Source organism: Andrographis paniculata, unplaced genomic scaffold (assembly GCF_009805555.1).
Source record: "Andrographis paniculata isolate CXL003 unplaced genomic scaffold, ASM980555v1 Contig11END, whole genome shotgun sequence".
In the NCBI taxonomy this organism is placed as follows: domain Eukaryota; kingdom Viridiplantae; phylum Streptophyta; class Magnoliopsida; order Lamiales; family Acanthaceae; genus Andrographis; species Andrographis paniculata.
The window spans coordinates 1-21,847 of record NW_026137391.1 but is presented as its reverse complement, the minus strand read 5'-3'; the positions used below and the strand labels follow the sequence as shown (position 1 = coordinate 21,847).

General features: G+C 52.1%; 2 protein-coding genes and 1 pseudogene across 2 annotated transcripts; all 3 read right to left on the bottom strand.

The window, feature by feature from the left end:
• Positions 1-5,492: 5,492 nt before the first annotated feature.
• Positions 5,493-7,722, bottom strand: LOC127247930 (uncharacterized). Its single transcript, XM_051270027.1, has 3 exons — positions 6,570-7,722; positions 6,116-6,413; positions 5,493-5,943 (listed from the first exon to the last, which is right to left on the bottom strand). The coding sequence occupies exons 1-3, from the start codon at positions 7,720-7,722 to the stop codon at positions 5,493-5,495; spliced, it is 1,902 nt and encodes a 633-aa protein (XP_051125984.1).
• A 5,068-nt stretch (positions 7,723-12,790) lies between these two features.
• On the bottom strand, positions 12,791-14,172 carry LOC127250052 (uncharacterized; the record flags this gene model as incomplete). Its single annotated transcript, XM_051273198.1, is given in 1 exon segment — positions 12,791-14,172. A coding segment is annotated over 1 exon segment (1,382 nt), but the record flags the coding sequence as incomplete, so codon positions are not given.
• A 5,695-nt stretch (positions 14,173-19,867) lies between these two features.
• LOC127249487 (adenosylhomocysteinase-like) lies at positions 19,868-21,590 on the bottom strand (annotated as a pseudogene).
• Positions 21,591-21,847: the final 257 nt, after the last annotated feature.

The following is a 21,847-nucleotide window of genomic DNA, read 5'->3' as shown; positions in this document are numbered from 1 at the left end:
TATTTATTGGAGAGTCCATTGGGAACCAATACTGGTACCCTGGAGCCAATACTTAATTTATGTTTATTATTACCATTTTTTAATAATTATATTGTAAAATATATTGGAACAAGAGAGGAATGGCCCGAATAAAGATATTAATGAAAAAAAATTATTAATAGAAGAATTTTATTTTTCTATATTATATTTTAATATAATAACTAATATAAACAACATAATTTGAAGGTACTTTCAGTACTTTCTTTTGAAAAATCAAACGAATTTTGATTCTCGCCCCGGTCTTAACCGGTTCGAACTCCGATCTCAATCCCAACCGGTTCGAACTTCACCGAGTTTTGATTCTCGCCTCGGTCTCAATCCCAACCGGTTCGAACTCCACCGAATTTTGATTCTCGCCTCGGTCTCAATTCCAATCGGTTCGAACTCCACCTTGAGTTCGAATTTAAATATTGCCTTGAGTTCGAATTTAAATATTGCCTACATTGTGATAGCCTCGGCACTTTTGAGACTTGCTATAGCAGGTGGCTATGCTATGTGATAGCCTCGGCACCTTAGGGTTAGGGACTTGCTATAGCAGGAGGCTATGCTATGTTTGAAGATGACACTTGGAGCATCTCATATTTCTGCATGCGACGAGGCTATGCTACATCTCATATTTCCGTATACGAAAAGAAAAAGAAGTATAAATATTTTTATATTTTAACTATTTTCATATACGAAAAGAAGTGTCGGAAACCCTAAAGCATCCATCGAGTTTCCAGCAGTAGGAAACCCTAAGCCCGACCTCGCCGACCTCATCACTGCTGTTCCACCACTTCGTCATTTTCTAATAAAAACTGCAATTAAGCTATCTGTTATCCAACCATTTTTCGGCCACCGCACTACCACTATTGTTTTTCAATTGAGTGGATACTTCTCCCGACATATATTTTTTCGTCGATCAAAAGTCTCATTCGAGCAGATACAGATGGTCTCCCGACTTTCCGTTTCAGGTAGCGGACTTCACCATCTTACTTGTTTTTTGGAACACTTAGTGTTGATATTTCTTAGACTTGATAGGCTTAGTATTGCTTTGTTGGTGTTGATATCTTAGGGTGTGTTTGTTTGGAGGTTTGAATTTTGAGTTAGGATTTGAATAATAAAATATTTGAATTGAAATAGTAGTATGATGTGATATAAATAAATATTGATGTGATATTTTGAATGTAAAATTAATTTTTAGTATAATATGAAAAATGAAAAATAAGTGTTTGATTTGATATTTTGGGGGGCAATTTTGTATGAATAGTGTAAATCCTTCCCAATCCTCCAAACAAACACACCCTTAGGCATGTTGCCTTTGACCTTTGATATTTAGACTACCTAGGCTTGTCTGGTCTGTTTTATTTGACTTGGACTGTAAAGCCTGTATCAGCAGAACTACGTATGGCTTGATCCTGTTTGGGTACGTAGGCAGCCCACTTTAGGTGCAGCCATTGTTAAATAGTTTTTACCAAAAAAATTCTAAACTATAAACCATCCACCGAGTTTTCAACCATCGAAAACCCTAACTCCGACCTCGCCACTGTTTTTCCACCACTTCACCATTTTCTGATCAAAATTGCCATTAAGCTACCTATTGATCCAGTCATTTTCCGGCCACCGCACTACCGCTATCGTCTTCATCAGCCCAAAAAACCGTCAACCTGGTTACTCGCACCGTCGTATCACCGTCGGAGGCGTCGATAATACCCCCAATCAAAATTCGTCCAAAATTGCATAAAATTGCCCCTCTGGCCGGGTTTAGGGTTTAGAGGTACGATTTGACAGATTTCTCATATATATAGGGAAGGGAATCGTGTTGCGGATGCCTTAGTGCTCTGGAAGTTTTTCTTTCGATTGAGCAGACACTTCTCTCGACAGATATCCCTTCGTCGATCAAAATTCTCATTCGAGCGGATGCAGATGGTCTCATGACTTTCCGTTTCTTGTAGCAAGCTTCACCCTTTTACTTGTTTTTTTGAGACATTTAGTGTTAATATTACTTAGACTTGATAGGCTTAGTATTGTTTGGTTGGTGTTGATGCCTTAGGCATGTTGCCTTTGAGCTTTGATACTTAGACTACCTAGGCTTGTCTGGTCTGTTTTGTTTGACTTTGACTGTATAGCCTGTATCAGCAGAACTACGTATGGCTTGATCCTATTTGGGTACGTAGGCAACCCACTTTGGGTGCAGCCATTGCCATATAGCGTTTACTAAAAAAAAAATCCTAAACACTAAACCTAAACCATTCACCGACTTCCAAGCCACTGGAAACCCTAACCCCGACCTCGCCACTGCTGTTTCACCATTTCGCCATTTTATGATCAAAATCGTAATTAAGCTACCCGTTGGTCCAACCATTTTTCGGCCACCACACTACCGCCATTGTCTTTCAATTGAACGGACACTTCTCAAGACAAATATCCCTAAGTCGATGAAAAGTCTTCTTCGAGCGGATGCAGATGGTCTCCCAACCTTCCATTTTAGGTAGCAGGCTTCACTCTTTTACTTGTTTTTTGGGATATTTAGTGTTGACATTATTTAGACTTGATAGACTTAGTATTGCTTGGTTGGTGTTGATGCCTTAGGGATGTTGCCTTTGGCCTTTAATACTTTCACTTCCTAGGCTTGTTTGGTCTGTTTTGTTTGACTTGGATTGTAAAACCTGTATTAGCAGAACTACGTATGACTTGATCTCGTTTGGGTACGTAGGCAGCCCACTTTGGGTGCAACCATTGTTATATAGTTTTTACCAAAAATACCCTAAACCCTAAAACCTAAACCATCCACCGACTTCCCAGCCACCGAAAACCTTAACGCCGATCTTGCCACTGCTGTTCCACCATTTCGCTATTTTTCGATCAAAACTGCGATTAAGTTATTTGTTGATCTAGCCATTTTCCGGCCACCCACTACCGCCATTGTCTTCATCAGCCTCAAAACCCCTCAACCCGGTTACTCGCACCGCTATATCACCGCCGGAAGTGCCGAAAATAATCCCGATCAAAATTCATCCTAAACTGCATCACCGGAAAATTGCCCCTCCGGCCGGGTTTAGGGTTTAGAGATGCAACTTGGTAGATATCACATATATATAGGGAAGAGAATCGTGTCACGGATGCCTTAGCGAATTTGTCGGTTTTTCTTTTGATTGAGCTGATATTTCTCCCAATAGATATCTAGTTGTCGATTGAAAGTCTCATTTGAACGGATGCAGATGGTCTCCCAAATTTCCGTTTTAGGTAGTAGTCTTCACCCATGTACTTATTTTTTAGGACACTTAGTGTTAATATTACTTAGATTTGATAGACTTAGTATTATTTGGTTGGTGTTTATGCCTTAGGCATATTGCCTTTGGCCTTTGATAGTTAGACTACCTAGGCTTATCTGGCTTGTTTTGTTTGACTTGGACTTTATAACATATATTAGAAGAACTACGTATGGCATGATCCATTTTGGGTACGTAGGCAGCCCACTTTGGGTGCAACCATTGCTATATAATTTTTTACCAAAAAAACCGTAAAAGCTAAACCCTAAACCATTCACCGACTTCCCAGCCTTCGGAAACCCTAACCCCGACCTTGCTATTGCTGTTCCATCACTTCGCCATTTTCTCGATCAAAATTGCCATTTCTGGTGATTTTAACGTTTTACCTCTGCTTTGTTTTTGCTGTGTAGACATGGGGAGGAGGAGATGCCACAGTTGTCGTTTTAAGGTTTAGTAACAGCAGATGATGTGGGTCTGAGATCAAATTTGTTTTTCCTGTTTGATTTCTACACCGTCTGATTTCAATAAAATTTCTATGCTAATGAAAAAAAAAACTAAACCCGGTCGGAGAAGCAGTTTTCCGACGATGCAATTTTGGACAAATTTTGATCGGTGGTATTACCGACATCTCCGGCGGTGAGGGTAACCAGGTTAGGATTTTTTTTGGCTGATGAAGACAATGGAAGTAGTGCGGTGACTTAGGGTTTAGGGTTTGGGGTTTGGGGTTTGGGGTTTGGGGTTTGGGGTTTAGGTTTAGGGTTTCGGGTTTCGGGTTTCGGGTTTTGGGTTTCGGGTTTCGGGTTTCGGGTTTCGGGTTTAGGGTTTAGGGTTTAGGGTTTAGGGTTTTTTTTTTTTGGCTGGGCTCAAAGAGCTGCCTACGTACCCAAACGGGATCAAGCCATACGTAGTTTTGCAAAGTTCGGTACAAGTGCTGGAAACGTAAAATAGAGAATATAAGAAATAAAAGCTAACGGAAGCGAAAGCACGGGAGGCCCGCCGCGTCAGCATGGATGAGGCCACGAGTCCTCGCAGGGATGTCCGCCGGCTCAAGAATCCGCGTGTGAGGAAGGGCAACAGAGGTGTTCGCCAAGTTGTCCGCCACTTTATTGCCCTCGCGGTAAATATGAGAGATCCTCCACTCGATGCTGCGAAGCTGTAGGCGCAGGTGGTGGAGACAAGGCTGGAGAGTCCAGTGTCCCGTCGAGGAGGAGATGAGAGAGATACTGCTGGCCGAGTCCGTCTCGATCCAGAGAGGGAGGAGGCCGCGTGCTACCGCCAGGTCCACGCCGGATCGAATCGCTTGCAATTCAGCCAAAGTGTTTGTCGTATCCAAGAGGGGAACTTGGAATGCCACAAGTGGAGCGCCGGTGGCATCCCGAATGACGCCCGCGGCTCCAGCGGCGCCTGGATTCCCGAGCGATGCCCCATCGGTATTGAGTTTGAACCATTCTGGAGACGGAGCTTCCCAACGCACTATGACCGGCGGCCGAAGAACCGGAGGTGGGAGGCGAAGGCCGAGACAAGAGGCTAAGTGCACCTCCCCAGGCCAGTGTTGACGCTGAAGGAGGCCAGCACGGCCTAAGACCTGCAAATGAGAGTGAATACGCCAAATAATCCGGTCAGATGAAATCTGGATACCTCGGTGTTTGGCGTCATTCCGTGCCGTCCAAAGAAACCAAAAGGCCAGAAGTGGGATATAAGTACGGATACTCCGCGCATGAGGGGAGGACAGACGCCAAGCAGAGACCATGAGGTGGGGCGCATGTGTCCGCGGAAGTTGGATGCGAAATAGGTCGGCGAGATGGCGCCACACGCGCTCGGCAACCGCCGACGAGAAGAATAAGTGCTCGATCGTCTCAGACTCCCGACAACACTGGCAGCAAGAGACAATAGGGAGGCCCATCTTCCGTAAGGCCTCATCGACGGGTATCCTACGGCGAAATAAACGCCATAGGAATACTGACACTGTAGGAGTAAGAAACGGCGACCACAAGCTGCAAGAGAGCCAACTCCGTGCTCCAACTGTTCGGCTCATCTCCCATGCTGAAGTTGTAGAGAAAGTACCTGTGGTCGAGGCCTTCCAAATCGGCTGATCCGCAATCTGGGGATCAGAAGGAATCGCCGAGACCTGCTGAACAAGGGTTTCCGGAAGATAAGCTTGAAGGCGCGTCAAGTCCCACGTCCCGTTTACCCACATCTCTTTCACCCGTATCGGCGGAGGGCGGTCCTGGCGGTCAGTGCATAGAGGACGATCTCCACACCAAGTATCATACCAAAAGAAGCAGTCCCCACGCCCCAAATTCCAAGTGATCTGAGTCTGTGCCTCGTCTCGAACCTGGCAGAGGCGTTTCCAAACCGCGCTGTCGTAGCTTCGGCAGGGTGCAAGTCCTGGAAAGGAATTACGAAAATATTTCTGTTGAAGCGCGCGAGCCCAAAGGGAGGAGCCATCTCTGAGTCGCCACCACAGTTTAAAAGAGAAAGCCCGGACCATATCGGCAAGGCGGCGAATGCCAAGTCCACCCTCCTCCTGAGGCCGTGCAATATCCACCCAGGAGATCCAATGGCGGCGACGGTGCCCGTGATAAGAGCCCCAGAAAAAACGAGCAAATAGCTGCTCCACGGAGTGAAGTACCGTCTGGGGAGGGCAAAGTACCTGCAGGAGATAGAGGGGGAGCGAGAACAAGGTGCTCCTGATCAACTGTAATCGACCCCCGTGAGATAGAACCGATCGATCCCAACGCTGCAGATAGCGACGGAGCTTTCCAAGGAGTTCCTCGTAAAGAATATTGCGCCGATTGCCCACATAGAGGGGCGCGCCAAGATACGTGAGGGGATGTTCAGCCGCGCCAAAACCAGTCACCGATTGGAGCAGCCGTTGTACACTCTCCGGGCACTGGCGGCTGAAAACAAGCTGACTCTTCTGACAATTCACCTTCTGACCAGTAATCCGTGCGTAAGTCGTCAGAAAGTCCGTCAGAAGGCTAATGCGATTGCCACATGTATTAGCGAATATGAGGACATCATCCGCGTAGGCTAGGTGCATCAGCCGGAACCGACCACGACACCGATAGTACAGATCCGGAAAACGGCTGTAGAGGCGCTCCAAGCCTCGTGATAAGAGATCTGCAGCCAAGACAAAAAGGGTCGGGGACAAGGGGTCTCCCTGCCTAAGGCCTCGCGAGGAGGGGAAGAAGCCACCCAAATCCCCATTCACAAGGATCGAGTACCAAGCATGCTCAACACAGTTCATAATCAAGGTGATGAAATGAGCCGGGAAACCGAACCTGGAAAGGGCGTGCCGCAAGAACCGCCATGACACCCGATCATATGCCTTGTTAAGGTCCAATTTCAGCAATAAATTGTGCGAGTCCCCTCTCAGATTAAGATCATGGACCATTTCCGATGCTAACAGGATATTGTCCGCAATCGCGCGGCCTTTGACAAAGCCGCTCTGGTGCGGTGACAGGAGCTGCGGCAGTAGAGGGCTAAGGCGCGTGGTAAGAAGCTTTGTGAAGATCTTACTACTGACATTACAGAGGCTGATAGGCCGATAATCAGCCCATGCAAGTGGCCCCTCCTTCTTGGGGATAAGCACAAGAGTCGTCGCTGTATAGAACTTCAGGAGGGGAGCTCCCGAAAAGAATTCCAGGACAGCAGCAAACACATCCTCCCGAATAATCTCCCAACATTTCTGGTAGAAAGCGGCAGAGAAGCCATCGGGGCCAGCCACACTATCCTGATCAATCGAGAAGACCACAGCACGAATCTCCGCAAGTGTAGGCGGCTCAAGCAACCGAGTGCACTCGGCCGGCGGAACCTGGGGCGGTGGGTCCGCCAAGGCATCCATTCCCGAGGTGTCGGCATCATCAGGCTGTCCCAACATCCCAGAGAAATAGGTAATGACTGACTGCTTAATATCAGAGTGATCAGTGAGGGTACGAGCACCATCTGCCATCGAGAAGATTGTCGCCCGCCGGCGTCGTTCCTTCACCATGGAGTGGAACATACGGGAATTCCGTTCTCCCTCAACCGCCCACCGACAGGCGGCTTTTTGTTTCCAGAAAGCCTCCTCCAGTGCAATCGCATGCGTCAAAGCCGCAGCACTACGCTGACGACGGAGGAGGTTGGCATCAGAGGGATCCCGATCGAAGTCCGCTTCGCACTCCTCGGCGTCTTTTTCTGCTGCCGCTGGCACCTGAAAAACATTACGAAATACCTGTTTGTTCCACCACTTCAGAGCCTGCTTGAGGCGTCCGAGTTTCAATCGCAGGTTGAGGAGACCGGTGGTGCCCGTCGGGACAACCCAACTCTGGCGGACGTGGTCCTGAAAAGTGTGGTGTCTAGTCCACATGTTCTGAAACCGGAATGCAGAGGCAAGGCGGTGTCGTTCATGCGAGAACCGGACCAAGAGCGGGGCGTGGTCCGAATGCATCCGCGGTAAGTGCCTGACTCGAGTTGTCTCCGCAAAATCCTCCCAGGCAGAGCTGTAGAGAATGCGATCAAGGCGCTCCCAAACCCGTCGATTGGTCCATGTGTGCGGGGGGCCCTCAAAACCAGCATCAATGAGGTTCGCATCGAGGATTGCGGTCGAGAAATCCTAAATGGAGCGCAATTTAGGCCGACCTGGGCCCTTCCGTTCAGATATATCGGCGATGGCATTAAAGTCACCGCCAATCAGCCAGGGGGATCCCAATGACGAAACCGCGGTGTCATGTAAGAAGGACCAAAGATCGCGGCGCTGGGTGATAGAGCACCTCGCATATATGCCAGATAAAAGGAAAGGCCGGCGAATCTGTGGAGATGATACCTGCACATGAAGACACTGATCGATCTCCGAAATAGGCGCCAGTGTATAAGAATCATCAGCAAGAATCCAGATGGAATTAGCCGTGTTGGTTAGCATCTGGGAGAAACCAAACCGCCGGCAGAAGAAAGTAGTGTCCGCCAGAACCATAGGTTCAAGGATGATGAGAAGGCGGATACGGTGTTGTTTACAAAGCCAATGTACCTCCCGTTGAGCCCTGGGGTTACCAATTCCTCGCACATTCCAGACCAGAATATAGGTGTCTGTCATCGAGAACTAGCAGAAGGGCGACGAGAGGAACTTACTTGCTGACGAGAGATGCTGCGGGTAATCGGTCTAGAGAAGGTCGGCGGCAGAGCCTGTGGCCGGTCATCCGACACTGTCTCCAAAGATCCGCTGAGAGACGGAGGTTCAGCAGCCTGGTTCAAAACGCACACCCCCTGCTCGGATGCGACTCCGTCGACAAAGCGACATTAGGGAGCGGTTCCGATGAAGTCCGCAGGAGGGGTTGGTTCGGACCAAATTCAGGGAGGAGCTCTGTCCCGGTAGTTGCATCAGCAGGTAGCTCACCAGAATGAAGATCAGTGGTACCTCTCGGGGAAAGAGACAGTGAGTCGATGAGGGGCGGTTGGCCATCCTTAATATGGGGCGAGTCACCATCCGAGTCTTCGGCGAAAGTGGCTTGTAGTGCAGAGTCCTCTTCCGGCTGGGTGTCCGAGGAAGGAGAGCCAGTGGCCGATAGGCAAGTGTCCACTGAAAGATCACGTCGATCGCAGATAGGTGATGCAGGGGGGTCAGAGAGCAGCACTGCCTTCCCTTTATCCAGGCCATGACCAGAGGGGAGTCCCCAAATTGCCAAAGACTGAGCAGGAGGAAGCGGCACAGGCTCCGGAGGTACCTGCATATCATCAGCAAGCGGTGGCAAAGGCGGCGAGGGTACCTGAGCGTCCAATGGGGGCTGCGAAAGGAGGCCAAGGGCTGGGGCGGTGGCAGGAGTCGCTGGAGTGGGACTGAGCCGACAGTCGTCCAGCGGGGAGGCAGGGCTGTCAATCGGGGGCTCAGCTGTAGTCTGTCCAGCTAGAGGGCGGGCCGGAGAGGTTTCCGAAGGCACCAGAAATTCCCTAAAGGTAACTCGAACACCAGAAGTAAGCAGCATCGCAGAGGCATCCCCTCGTGAGTGGGCAAAGGTCACCCGAGGAGGAGCGTGGGGGCGATGAGCCTCCGCAGGGCCGCTGAGATGCGCCGGTGTGAGCTGCAGTGACTTCTCGGGCGTCTGTGATGGATTTGGGGCCACCTGTGTCTCCCCAAAGGTCACCCGCACACCAGAGCGAAGACGTCTGGAGCCATTCAACTCCGGGATGTCATCGGAAGGTCGCCGGGTAGAAGGCTGGGGGTCCCGTCGGAGGAGCTGAGAAGGAGCCTGCAAGGAGCCAGAATCATTAGTAATACCAGTAGAAGGCGTACCCCTATTTCGATTGCGGCGCCGACGACAGCGTCGAGCAGTGGGGGGCCGAGATTCCATGATATCACCAGAGGCAGGGGCTGCAGAGATCTCAGAAGGGCCATGCACCGAGTCATGGCGATCAGAAGGCGCAGCAGGAGGATCCTGCGCAGCTGATACGGATGCTGGTACCGGCTGCGAAGAAGGTCTGCGTAAACAAGCATATCTTTATGGAACATGTGGAGAGGAAGTAGAGGAAATGTTACCCACACCGGGGCAAACGGAGGTTCCTCAGTAGTTTTGAAATCCGGAGTCCATTTAAGAAGTCTCATCGGAAATCCCTTGATAAACCAAGTCCCTCTGATCCATAAACGCGTATAGTCTGCCTCCGTAGTTAGGCGAATCACAACATGTCGATGATTCAAATGTTGGGTTTAGGGTTTAGGGTTTAGGGTTTAGGGTTTTTTTTTTTTTTTTTTTTTTTTTTTTTTTTTGGCTGGGCTCAAAGAGCTGCCTACGTACCCCAACGGGATCAAGCCATACGTAGTTCTGCAAAGTTCGGTACAAGTGCTGTAAATGTAAATAAAGATTGTAAGCAACTAAAAGCTAACGGAAGCGAAAGCACGGGAGGCCCGCCGCGTCAGCATGGATGAGGCCACGGGTCCTCGCTGGGATGTCCGCCGGCTCAAGGATCCGCAAATGAGGAAGGGCAACAGAGGTATTCGCCAAGTTGTCCGCCACTTTATTGCCCTCGCGGAAAATATGAGAGATCCTCCACTCGATGCTGCGAAGCTGTAGGCGCAGGTGGTGGAGACAAGGCTGGAGAGTCCAGTGTCCCGTCGAGGAGGAGATGAGAGAGATACTGCTGGCTGAGTCCGTCTCGATCCAGAGAGGGAGGAGGCCGCGGGCAACCGCCAGGTCCACTCCAGATCGAATCGCCTGCAGTTCGGCCAAAGTGTTCGTCGTATTCAAAAGGGGAACTTGGAATGCCACAATTGCGGCGCCGGTGGCATCCCGAATGACGCCCGCGGCTCCAGCGGCGCCTGGATTCCCGAGCGATGCCCCATCAGTGTTGAGTTTGAACCAGCTTGGAGACGGGGCTTCCCAGCGTACCATGACCGGCGGCCGAAGAACCGGAGGTGGGAGGCGAAGACCGAGACTAGAGGCTAGGTGCACCTCCCCAGGCCAGTGCTGACGCTGAAGGAGGCCAGCACGGCCTAAGACCTGCAAATGACAGTGAATACGCCAAATAATCCGGTCAGATGAAATCTGGATACCTCGGTGTTTGGCGTCATTCCTTGCCGTCCAAAGAAACCAGAAGGCCAGGAGCGGTATATAAGTACGGATACTCCGCGCATGTGGGGAGGACAGACGCCAAGCGGAAACCATCAGGTGGGGCACATGTGTCCGCGGGATTTGGGTATGAAATAGATCAGCAAGATGGCGCCACACGCGCTGGGCAACCGCCGACGAGAAGAATAAATGCTCGATCGTCTCAGACTCCCGACAGCACTGGCAGCAAGAGACAATAGGGAGGCCCATCTTCCGTAAGGCCTCATCGACGGGTATCCGACGGCGAAATAAACGCCATAGGAAAACCGACATTGTAGGAGTAAGAAGCGGCGACCACAAGCTGCAAGAGAGCCAGCTCCGTGCTCCAGCAGTTCGGCTCATCTCCCATGCTGAGGATGTAGAGAAAGTACCTGTGGTCGAGGCCTTCCAGATCGGCTGATCCGCAATCTGGAGATCAGAAGGAATCGCCGAGACCTGCTGAACAAGGGTTTCAGGGAGATAAGCTCGGAGACGCGGCAAGTCCCATGTCCCGTTAACCCACATCTCTTTCACCCGTATCGGCGGAGGGCGGTCCTGGCGGTCAGCGCAGAGCGGACGATCTCCACACCAATTATCATACCAGAAGAAGCAGTCCCCACGTCCCAAATTCCAAGTGATCTGAGTCTGTGCCTCGTCTCGAACCTGGCAGAGGCGCTTCCAAACCGGGCTGTCGTAGCTCCTGCAGGGTGCAAATCCTGGAAATGAATTCCGAAAATATTTCTGTTGAAGCGCGCGAGCCCAAAGGGAGGAGCCATCTCTGAGTCGCCACCACAGTTTAAACGAGAAGGCCCGAACCGTATCGGCCAGGCGTCGAATGCCAAGTCCACCTTCTTCCTGTGGCCGTGCAATATCCGCCCAGGAGATCCAATGGCGGCGTCGGTGCCCGTGATAAGAACCCCAGAAAAAACGAGCAAAAAGTTGCTCCACAGAGTGAAGTACCGCCTGGGGGGGGCAAAGTACCTGCAGCAGATATAGGGGGAGCGAGAACAAAGTGCTCCTGATTAACTGTAATCGACCCCCGTGAGATAGAACCGAGCGATCCCAGCGCTGCAGATAACGACGGAGTTTTCCAAGGAGTTCCTCATAAAGAATATTGCGCCGATTGCCCACATAGAGGGGCGCGCCAAGATATGTAAGAGGGAGTTCAGCTGCGCCAAAACCAGTCACCGATTGGAGCTGTCGTTGAACATTCTCCGGGCACTGGCGGCTGAAAACAAGCTGGCTTTTCTGACAGTTCACCTTCTGGCCAGTAATCCGTGCGTAAGTCGTCAGAAAGTCGGTCAGAAGGCTGATGCGATTGCCACAGGTATTAGCGAATATGAGGACATCATCCGCATAAGCAAGGTGCGTCAGCCGGAACCGACCACGACACCGATAGTACAGATCCGGAAAACAGCTGTAGAGGCGCTCCAAGCCGCGTGATAAGAGATCTGCAGCCAAGACAAAAAGGGTCGGGGACAAAGGGTCTCCCTGCCTAAGGCCTCGCGAGGAGGGGAAGAAGCCACCCAGGTCCCCATTCACAAGGATCGAATACCACGCATGCTCAACACAGTTCATAATCAAAGTGATGAAGTGAGCCGGGAAACCGAACCTGGAAAGGGCGTGCCGTAAGAACCGCCATGACACCCGATCGTACGCCTTGTTAAGGTCCAATTTCAGCAATAAATTGTGCGAGCCTCCTCTCAGATTAAGATCATGGACCATCTCCGACGCTAACAGAATATTGTCCGCAATCGCGCGGCCTTTGACAAAGCCGCTCTGATGCGGCGATAGAAGCTGCGGCAGTAGAGGGCTAAGGCGCGTGGTGAGTAGCTTTGTGAAGATCTTACTGCTGACATTACAGAGGCTGATAGGTCGATAATCAGCCCATGCCTGTGGCCCCTCCTTCTTGGGGATAAGAACAAGAGTCGTCGCTGTATAAAACTACAGGAGGGGGGCTCCCGAAAAGAAATCCAGTACAGCATCGAAAACATCCTCCCGGATGATCTCCCAACATTGCTGGTAGAAGGCGGCAGAGAAGCCATCGGGACCAGCCGCACTATCTTGATCAATCGAGAAGACCACAGCACGAATCTCCGCAAGTGTAGGCGGTGCAAGCAACCGAGTGCACTCGGCTGGTGGAACCTGGGGCGGTGGGTCTGCTAAGGCATCCATTTCCGATGTGTCGGCATCATCAGGCTGTCCTAACATCCCAGAGAAATAGGTAATGGCTGACTGCTTAATATCTGAGTGATCAGTGAGGGTACGAGCACCGTCAGCCATCGAGAAGATTGTCGCCCGCCGGCGTCGTTCCTTCACCATGGAATGGAACATACGGGAGTTCCGTTCTCCCTCGACCGCCCACCGACAGGCTGCTTTCTGTTTCCAGTAAGCCTCCTCAAGAGCAATCGCATGCGTCAAAGCCGCAGCGCTACGCTGACGGCGGAGGAGGTTGGCGTCAGAGGGATCCCGATCGAAATCCGCTTCACACTCCTCTGCGTCTTTTTCTGCTGCTGCCAATACCTGAAAAACATTTCCAAATACCTGTTTGTTCCACCACTTCAGGGCCTGTTTGAGTCGTCCAAGTTTCAGTCGCAGGTTGAGGAGACCGGTGGTGCCCGTCGGGACAACCCAACTCTGGCGGACGTGGTCCTGAAAAGTGTGGTGTCTGGTCCACATGTTCTGAAACCGGAATGCAGAGGCAAGGCGGTGTCTTTCATGCGAGAATCGGACCAAGAGCGGGGCGTGGTCCGAATGCATCCGCGGGAGGTGTCTGACACGAGTCGTCTCAGCGAAATCCTCCCAGGCAGTGTTGTAGAGAATGCGGTCCAGGCGCTCCCAAACTCGTCGATTTGTCCATGTATGGGGGGAGCCTTCAAAACCGGCATCAATAAGATTCGCATCAAGGATAGCCGCTGAGAAATCCTGAATAGATCGCAACTTAGGGCGACCTGGGCCCTTCCGTTCAGATATGTCGGCGATGGCATTAAAGTCGCCACCGATAAGCCAAGGAGACCCCAATGACGAGGCCGCTGTGTCCTGTAGGAAAGACCAGAGGGCACGGCGCTTGGTGACAGAACATCGCGCATAGATCCCAGATAGGAAAAAGGGCCGGCGGTGCTGCGGAGACGAAACCTGCACATGAAGACACTGATCGATCTCCGAAATAGGCTCCAGTTTATAGGAGTCATCAGCAAGAATCCAGATAGAATTGACCGCGTTGGTAAGCATCTGGGAGAAGCCAAAACGCCGGCAAAAGAAAGCAACATCCGCAAAAACCATAGGCTCCAGAAGAATAAGAATGCGGATACGGTGCTGCTTGCAGATTAACACAGTTCATAATCAACACAGTTCATCTGGGAGCAACTTTTTGCTCGTTTTTTCTGGGGTTCTTATCACGGGCACCGACGCCGCCATTGGATCTCCTGGGCGGATATTGCACGGCCACAGGAGGAGGGTGGGCTTGGCATTCGACGCCTGGCCGATACGGTTCGGGCCTTCTCGTTTAAACTGTGGTGGCGACTCAGAGATGGCTCCTCCCTTTGGGCTCGCGCGCTTCAACAGAAATATTTTCGGAATTCCTTTCCAGGATTTGCACCCTGCAGGAGCTACGACAACCCGGTTTGGAAGCGCCTCTGCCAGGTTCGAGACGAGGCACAGACTCAGATCACTTGGAATTTGGGGCGTAGGGACTGCTTCTTCTGGTATGATAATTGGTGTGGAGATCGTCCGCTATGCGCTGACCGCCAGGACCGCTCTCCGCCGATACGGGTGAAAGAAATGTGGGTTAACGGGACGTGGGACTTGCCGCGCCTCCGAGCTTATCTCTCTGAAACCCTTGTTCAGCAGGTCTCGGCGATTCCTTCTGATCTCCAGATTGCGGATCAGCCGATCTGGAAGGCCTCGACCACAGGTACTTTCTCTACATCCTCAGCATGGGAGATGAGCCGAACTGCTGGAGCACGGAGCTGGCTCTCTTGCAGCTTGTGGTCGCCGCTTCTTACTCCTACAATGTCGGTTTTCCTATGGCGTTTATTTCGCCGTCGGATACCCGTCGATGAGGCCTTACGGAAGATGGGCCTCCCTATTGTCTCTTGCTGCCAGTGCTGTCGGGAGTCTGAGACGATCGAGCATTTATTCTTCTCGTCGGCGGTTGCCCAGCGCGTGTCCTCCCTTTGGGCTCGCGCGCTTCAACAGAAATATTTTCGGAATTCCTTTCCAGGATTTGCACCCTGCAGGAGCTACGACAGCCCGGTTTGGAAGCGCCTCTGCCAGGTTCGAGACGAGGCACAGACTCAGATCACTTGGAATTTGGGGCGTAGGGACTGCTTCTTCTGGTATGATAATTGGTGTGGAGATCGTCCGCTATGCGCTGACCGCCAGGACCGCTCTCCGCCGATACGGGTGAAAGAAATGTGGGTTAACGGGACGTGGGACTTGCCGCGCCTCCGAGCTTATCTCCCTGAAACCCTTGTTCAGCAGGTCTCGGCGATTCCTTCTGATCTCCAGATTGCGGATCAGCCGATCTGGAAGGCCTCGACCACAGGTACTTTCTCTACATCCTCAGCATGGGAGATGAGCCGAACTGCTGGAGCACGGAGCTGGCTCTCTTGCAGCTTGTGGTCGCCGCTTCTTACTCCTACAATGTCGGTTTTCCTATGGCGTTTATTTCGCCGTCGGATACCCGTCGATGAGGCCTTACGGAAGATGGGCCTCCCTATTGTCTCTTGCTGCCAGTGCTGTCGGGAGTCTGAGACGATCGAGCATTTATTCTTCTCGTCGGCGGTTGCCCAGCGCGTGTGGCGCCATCTTGCTGATCTATTTCATACCCAAATCCCGCGGACACATGTGCCCCACCTGATGGTTTCCGCTTGGCGTCTGTCCTCCCCACATGCGCGGAGTATCCGTACTTATATACCGCTCCTGGCCTTCTGGTTTCTTTGGACGGCACGGAATGACGCCAAACACCGAGGTATCCAGATTTCATCTGACCGGATTATTTGGCGTATTCACTGTCATTTGCAGGTCTTAGGCCGTGCTGGCCTCCTTCAGCGTCAGCACTGGCCTGGGGAGGTGCACCTAGCCTCTAGTCTCGGTCTTCGCCTCCCACCTCCGGTTCTTCGGCCGCCGGTCATGGTACGCTGGGAAGCCCCGTCTCCAAGCTGGTTCAAACTCAACACTGATGGGGCATCGCTCGGGAATCCAGGCGCCGCTGGAGCCGCGGGCGTCATTCGGGATGCCACCGGCGCCCCAATTGTGGCATTCCAAGTTCCCCTTTTGAATACGACGAACACTTTGGCCGAACTGCAGGCGATTCGATCTGGAGTGGACCTGGCGGTTGCCCGCGGCCTCCTCCCTCTCTGGATCGAGACGGACTCGGCCAGCAGTATCTCTCTCATCTCCTCCTCGACGGGACACTGGACTCTCCAGCCTTGTCTCCACCACCTGCGCCTACAGCTTCGCAGCATCGAGTGGAGGATCTCTCATATTTTCCGCGAGGGCAATAAAGTGGCGGACAACTTGGCGAACACCTCTGTTGCCCTTCCTCATTTGCGGATCCTTGAGCCGGCGGACATCCCAGCGAGGACCCGGTTTAGGGTTTAGGGTTTAGGGTTTAGGGTTTAGGGTTTAGGGTTTAGGGTTTAGGGTTTTTTTTTTTTTTTTTTTTTTTTTTTCCTTCTTTAAGTGGGGTTTAGGGTTTAGGGTTTAGGGTTTAGGGTTTAGGGTTTAGGGTTTAGGGTTTTGGGTTTTGGGTTTTGGGGTTTGGGGTTTGGGGTTTGGGGTTTGGGGTTTAGGGTTGAGGGTTTTTTTTTTTTTTTTTTTTTTTTTTTTTTGGCTGGGCTCAAAGAGCTGCCTACGTACCCCAACGGGATCAAGCCATACGTAGTTCTGCAAAGTTCGGTACAAGTGCTGTAAATGTAAATAAAGATTGTAAGCAACTAAAAGCTAACGGAAGCGAAAGCACGGGAGGCCCGCCGCGTCAGCATGGATGAGGCCACGGGTCCTCGCTGGGATGTCCGCCGGCACAAGGATCCGCATATGAGGAAGGGCAACAGAGGTGTTCGCCAAGTTGTCCGCCACTTTATTGCCCTCGCGGAAAATATGAGAGATCCTCCACTCGATGCTGCGAAGCTGTAGGCGCAGGTGGTGGAGACAAGGCTGGAGAGTCCAGTGTCCCGTCGAGGAGGAGATGAGAGAGATACTGCTGGCCGAGTCCGTCTCGATCCAGAGAGGGAGGAGGCCGCGGGCAACCGCCAGGTCCACTCCAGATCGAATCGCCTGCAGTTCGGCCAAAGTGTTCGTCGTATTCAAAAGGGGAACTTGGAATGCCACAATTGGGGCACCGGTGGCATCCCGAATGACGCCCGCGGCTCCAGCGGCGCCTGGATTCCCGAGCGATGCCCCATCAGTGTTGAGTTTGAACCAGCCTGGAGACGGGGCTTCCCAGCGTACCATGACCGGCGGCCGAAGAACTGGAGGTGGGAGGCGAAGACCGAGACGAGAGGCAAGGTGCACCTCCCCAGGCCAGTGCTGACGCTGAAGGAGGCCAGCACGGCCTAAGACCTGCAAATGACAGTGAATACGCCAAATAATCCGGTCAGATGAAATCTGGATACCTCGGTGTTTGGCGTCATTCCTTGCCGTCCAAAGAAACCAGAAGGCCAGGAGCGGTATATAAGTACGGATACTCCGCGCATGTGGGGAGGACAGACGCCAAGCGGAAACCATCAGGTGGGGCGCATGTGTCCGCGGGATTTGGATATGAAACAGATCAGCAAGATGGCGCCACACGCGCTGGGCAACCGCCGACGAGAAGAATAAGTGCTCGATCGTCTCAGACTCCCGACAGCACTGGCAGCAAGAGACAATAGGGAGGCCCATCTTCCGTAAGGCCTCATCGACGGGTATCCGACGGCGAAATAAACGCCATAGGAAAACCGACATTGTAGGAGTAAGAAGCGGCGACCACAAGCTGCAAGAGAGCCAGCTCCGTGCTCCAGCAGTTCGGCTCATCTCCCATGCTGAGGATGTAGAGAAAGCACCTGTAGTCGAGGCCTTCCAGATCGGCTGATCCGCAATCTGGAGATCAGAAGGAATCGCCGAGACCTGCTGAACAAGGGTTTCAGGGAGATAAGCTCGGAGGCGCGGCAATTCCCACGTCCCGTTAACCCACATCTCTTTCACCCGTATCGGCGGAGGGCGGTCCTGGCGGTCAGCGCAGAGCGGACGATCTCCACACCAATTATCATACCAGAAGAAGCAGTCCCCACGCCCCAAATTCCAAGTGATCTGAGTCTGTGCCTCGTCTCGAACCTGGCAGAGGCGCTTCCAAACCGGGCTGTCGTAGCTCCTGCAGGGTGCAAATCCTGGAAATGAATTCCGAAAATATTTCTGTTGAAGCGCGCGAGCCCAAAGGGAGGAGCCATCTCTGAGTCGCCACCACAGTTTAAACGAGAAGGCCCGAACCGTATCGGCCAGACGTCGAATGCCAAGTCCACCTTCTTCCTGTGGCCGTGCAATATCCGCCCAGGAGATCCAATGGCGGCGTCGGTGCCCGTGATAAGAACCCCAGAAAAAAACGAGCAAAAAGTTGCTCCACAGAGTGAAGTACCGCCTGGGGGGGGCAAAGTACCTGCAGCAGATATAGGGGGAGCGAGAACAAAGTGCTCCTGATTAACTGTAATCGACCCCCGTGAGATAGAACCGAGCGATCCCAGCGCTGCAGATAACGACGGAGTTTTCCAAGGAGTTCCTCATAAAGAATATTGCGCCGATTGCCCACATAGAGGGGCGCGCCAAGATATGTAAGAGGGAGTTCAGCTGCGCCAAAACCAGTCACCGATTGGAGCTGTCGTTGAACATTCTCCGGGCACTGGCGGCTGAAAACAAGCTGGCTTTTCTGACAGTTCACCTTCTGGCCAGTAATCCGTGCGTAAGTCGTCAGAAAGTCGGTCAGAAGGCTGATGCGATTGCCACAGGTATTAGCGAATATGAGGACATCATCCGCATAAGCAAGGTGCGTCAGCCGGAACCGACCACGACACCGATAGTACAGATCCGGAAAACGGCTGTAGAGGCGCTCCAAGCCGCGTGATAAGAGATCTGCAGCCAAGACAAAAAGGGTCGGGGACAAGGGGTCTCCCTGCCTAAGGCCTCGCGAGGAGGGGAAGAAGCCACCCAGGTCCCCATTCACAAGGATCGAGTACCACGCATGCTCAACACAGTTCATAATCAAAGTGATGAAGTGAGCCGGGAAACCGAACCTGGAAAGGGCGTGCCGTAAGAACCGCCATGACACCCGATCGTACGCCTTGTTAAGGTCCAATTTCAGCAATAAATTGTGCGAGCCTCCTCTCAGATTAAGATCATGGACCATCTCCGACGCTAACAGGATATTGTCCGCAATCGCGCGGCCTTTGACAAAGCCGCTCTGATGCGGCGATAGAAGCTGCGGCAGTAGAGGGCTAAGGCGCGTGGTGAGTAGCTTTGTGAAGATCTTACTGCTGACATTACAGAGGCTGATAGGTCGATAATCAGCCCATGCAAGTGGCCCCTCCTTCTTGGGGATAAGTACAAGAGTCGTCGCTGTATAAAACTTCAGGAGGGGGGCTCCCGAAAAGAAATCCAGTACAGCATCAAAAACATCCTCCCGGATGATCTCCCAACATTTCTGGTAGAAGGCGGCAGAGAAGCCATCGGGACCAGCCGCACTATCTTGATCAATCGAGAAGACCACAGCACGAATCTCCGCAAGTGTAGGCGGTTCAAGCAACCGAGTGCACTCGGCTGGCGGAACCTGGGGCGGTGGGTCTGCTAAGGCATCCAGGTTTAGGGTTTAGGGTTTAGGGTTTAGGGTTTAGGGTTTAGGGTTTTTTTTTTTTTTTTTTTTTTTTTTTAGGGTTTAGGGTTTAGGGTTAGGGTTTAGGGTTTAGGGTTTAGGGTTTAGGGTTTAGGGTTTAGGGTTAGGGTTTAGGGTTTAGGGTTTTTTTTTTTTTTTTTTTTTTTTTTTTTTTTTTGAAGTGAAGCCAATAATAATTCATTTCATTCAGCATAAACATAAACATTAAGATAAAAGATAAAAATAATGCCGAAACAATATCACGTCTCTCTGTTTCCACACTTTGATCATTCACTCTTGTAGAAATGAAATCAACCCAACAAAACAAAACACACCAAATTCAAGAAAACAAAATGATAATCATACTAAGTAGAGCAGAGCAGAGCATTGATCAAAGTGTCTGTCTGTTGTTCTTGTTTCGTTCCGCACTTACTCACTTCTTAGTACCTGTAGTGGGCCGGCTTGTACGGTCCCTCCACCGGCACGCTGATGTAATCCGCCTGGTCCTTGGACAGCTTCGTCAGCTTCGCCCCGAGCTTGCCCAGGTGGAGCGCCGCAACCTTCTCGTCCAGGTGCTTGGGCAGCACGTACACCTTCTTCTCATACTTGCCGCTCTTCCTCTCGTTCCACAGCTCCAGCTGGGCGATCACCTGGTTCGTGAACGAGCAAGACATCACGAAACTAGGATGTCCCGTCGCGCACCCCAAGTTCATCATCCGTCCCTCCGCCAGCACTATGATCCCTGTCTTCGTCTCCGGGAACACCCACCTGTCTGTCTGCGGCTTGATCGTGATCCTCTTGACGCCCGGGTAGTTCTCAAGCCCTTGCATATCGATCTCATTGTCGAAGTGGCCGATGTTGCAGACAATGGCATTGTTCTTCATCTTCTTCATGTGGTCTACCATAATGATGTCCTTGTTTCGGTGGTGGTGGTGACAAAGATGTCAGCATCAGAGAGGACATCCTCAAGGGTCAAGACCTGGAAACCTTCCATGAGAGCTTGGAGAGCACAGATAGGATCGATCTCAGTTACAATAACACGGGCTCCGGCTTGCTTCAATGCGGCGGCGCAGCCCTTGCCGACGTCTCCATAGCCACACACAACGCCGACCTTCCCGGCAATCATCACGTCCGTAGCCCTCATCAGTCCGTCGGGAAGAGAGTGGCGGCAACCATACAAGTTATCAAACTTGCTCTTGGTGACGGAATCGTTGACGTTAATGGCGGGGAAGAGCAGAGATCCGTTGGCCTGCATCTGGTAGAGCCTCTTAACGCCGGTGGTGGTCTCCTCCGAGACGCCGACCAGCCTCTCCTTCATTTTGGTGTACCTTTTGGGATCGGCCTTCAGCCCGTCCCTGATAATGGTCAGCACGATCTGAAACTCGGCATTATCGGTGGAGCTCGGGTCCGGGACCTTCCCGGACTTCTGGTACTCCTCCTCGGCCTTGACGCCCTCGTGGATGAGCAAAGTGGCGTCGCCGCCGTCGTCGACGATCAAATCGGGGCCGCCGTCGGGGCCCCAGTCGAGGGCGCGCTCGGTGCACCACCAGTACTCCTGCAGGGTCTCCCCCTTCCAGGCGAAGACGGCGGCGCTGTCGCGGGCGATGGCGGCGGCGGCGTGGTCCTGGGTGGAGAAGATGTTGCAGGAGCACCATCTGACCTCGGCGCCGAGGGCGGTTAGGGTTTCGATGAGGACGGCGGTCTGGATAGTCATGTGGAGACTTCCGGTGATCCTGGCGCCCTTGAAGGGCTGGGAGGGCCCGAACTCGGCCCGGCACGACATCAGTCCCGGCATCTCCACCTCCGCGAGCTCGATCTCCAGCCGCCCGAAGTCCGCCTGGGACATGTCCTTCACCTTGTACTCGCGCCCCGATGCGGACTTCTCCACGATTAGCGCCATGGGAGGGGTGAGTGGGGAGACAGAGAGATTCAGATCTCCACGGGAAGGAAGGGTGAGGAAGAAGAGAAGTGATGCAGGTTTAGGGTTTGGGGTTTGGGGTTTGGGGTTTGGGGTTTGGGGTTTTGGGTTTAGGGTTTAGGGTTTAGGGTTTAGGGTTTAGGGTTTAGGGTTTAGGGTTTAGGGTTTAGGGTTTAGGGTTTAGGGTTAGGGTTTAGGGTTTAGGGTTTAGGGTTTAGGGTTTAGGGTTTAGGGTTTAGGGTTT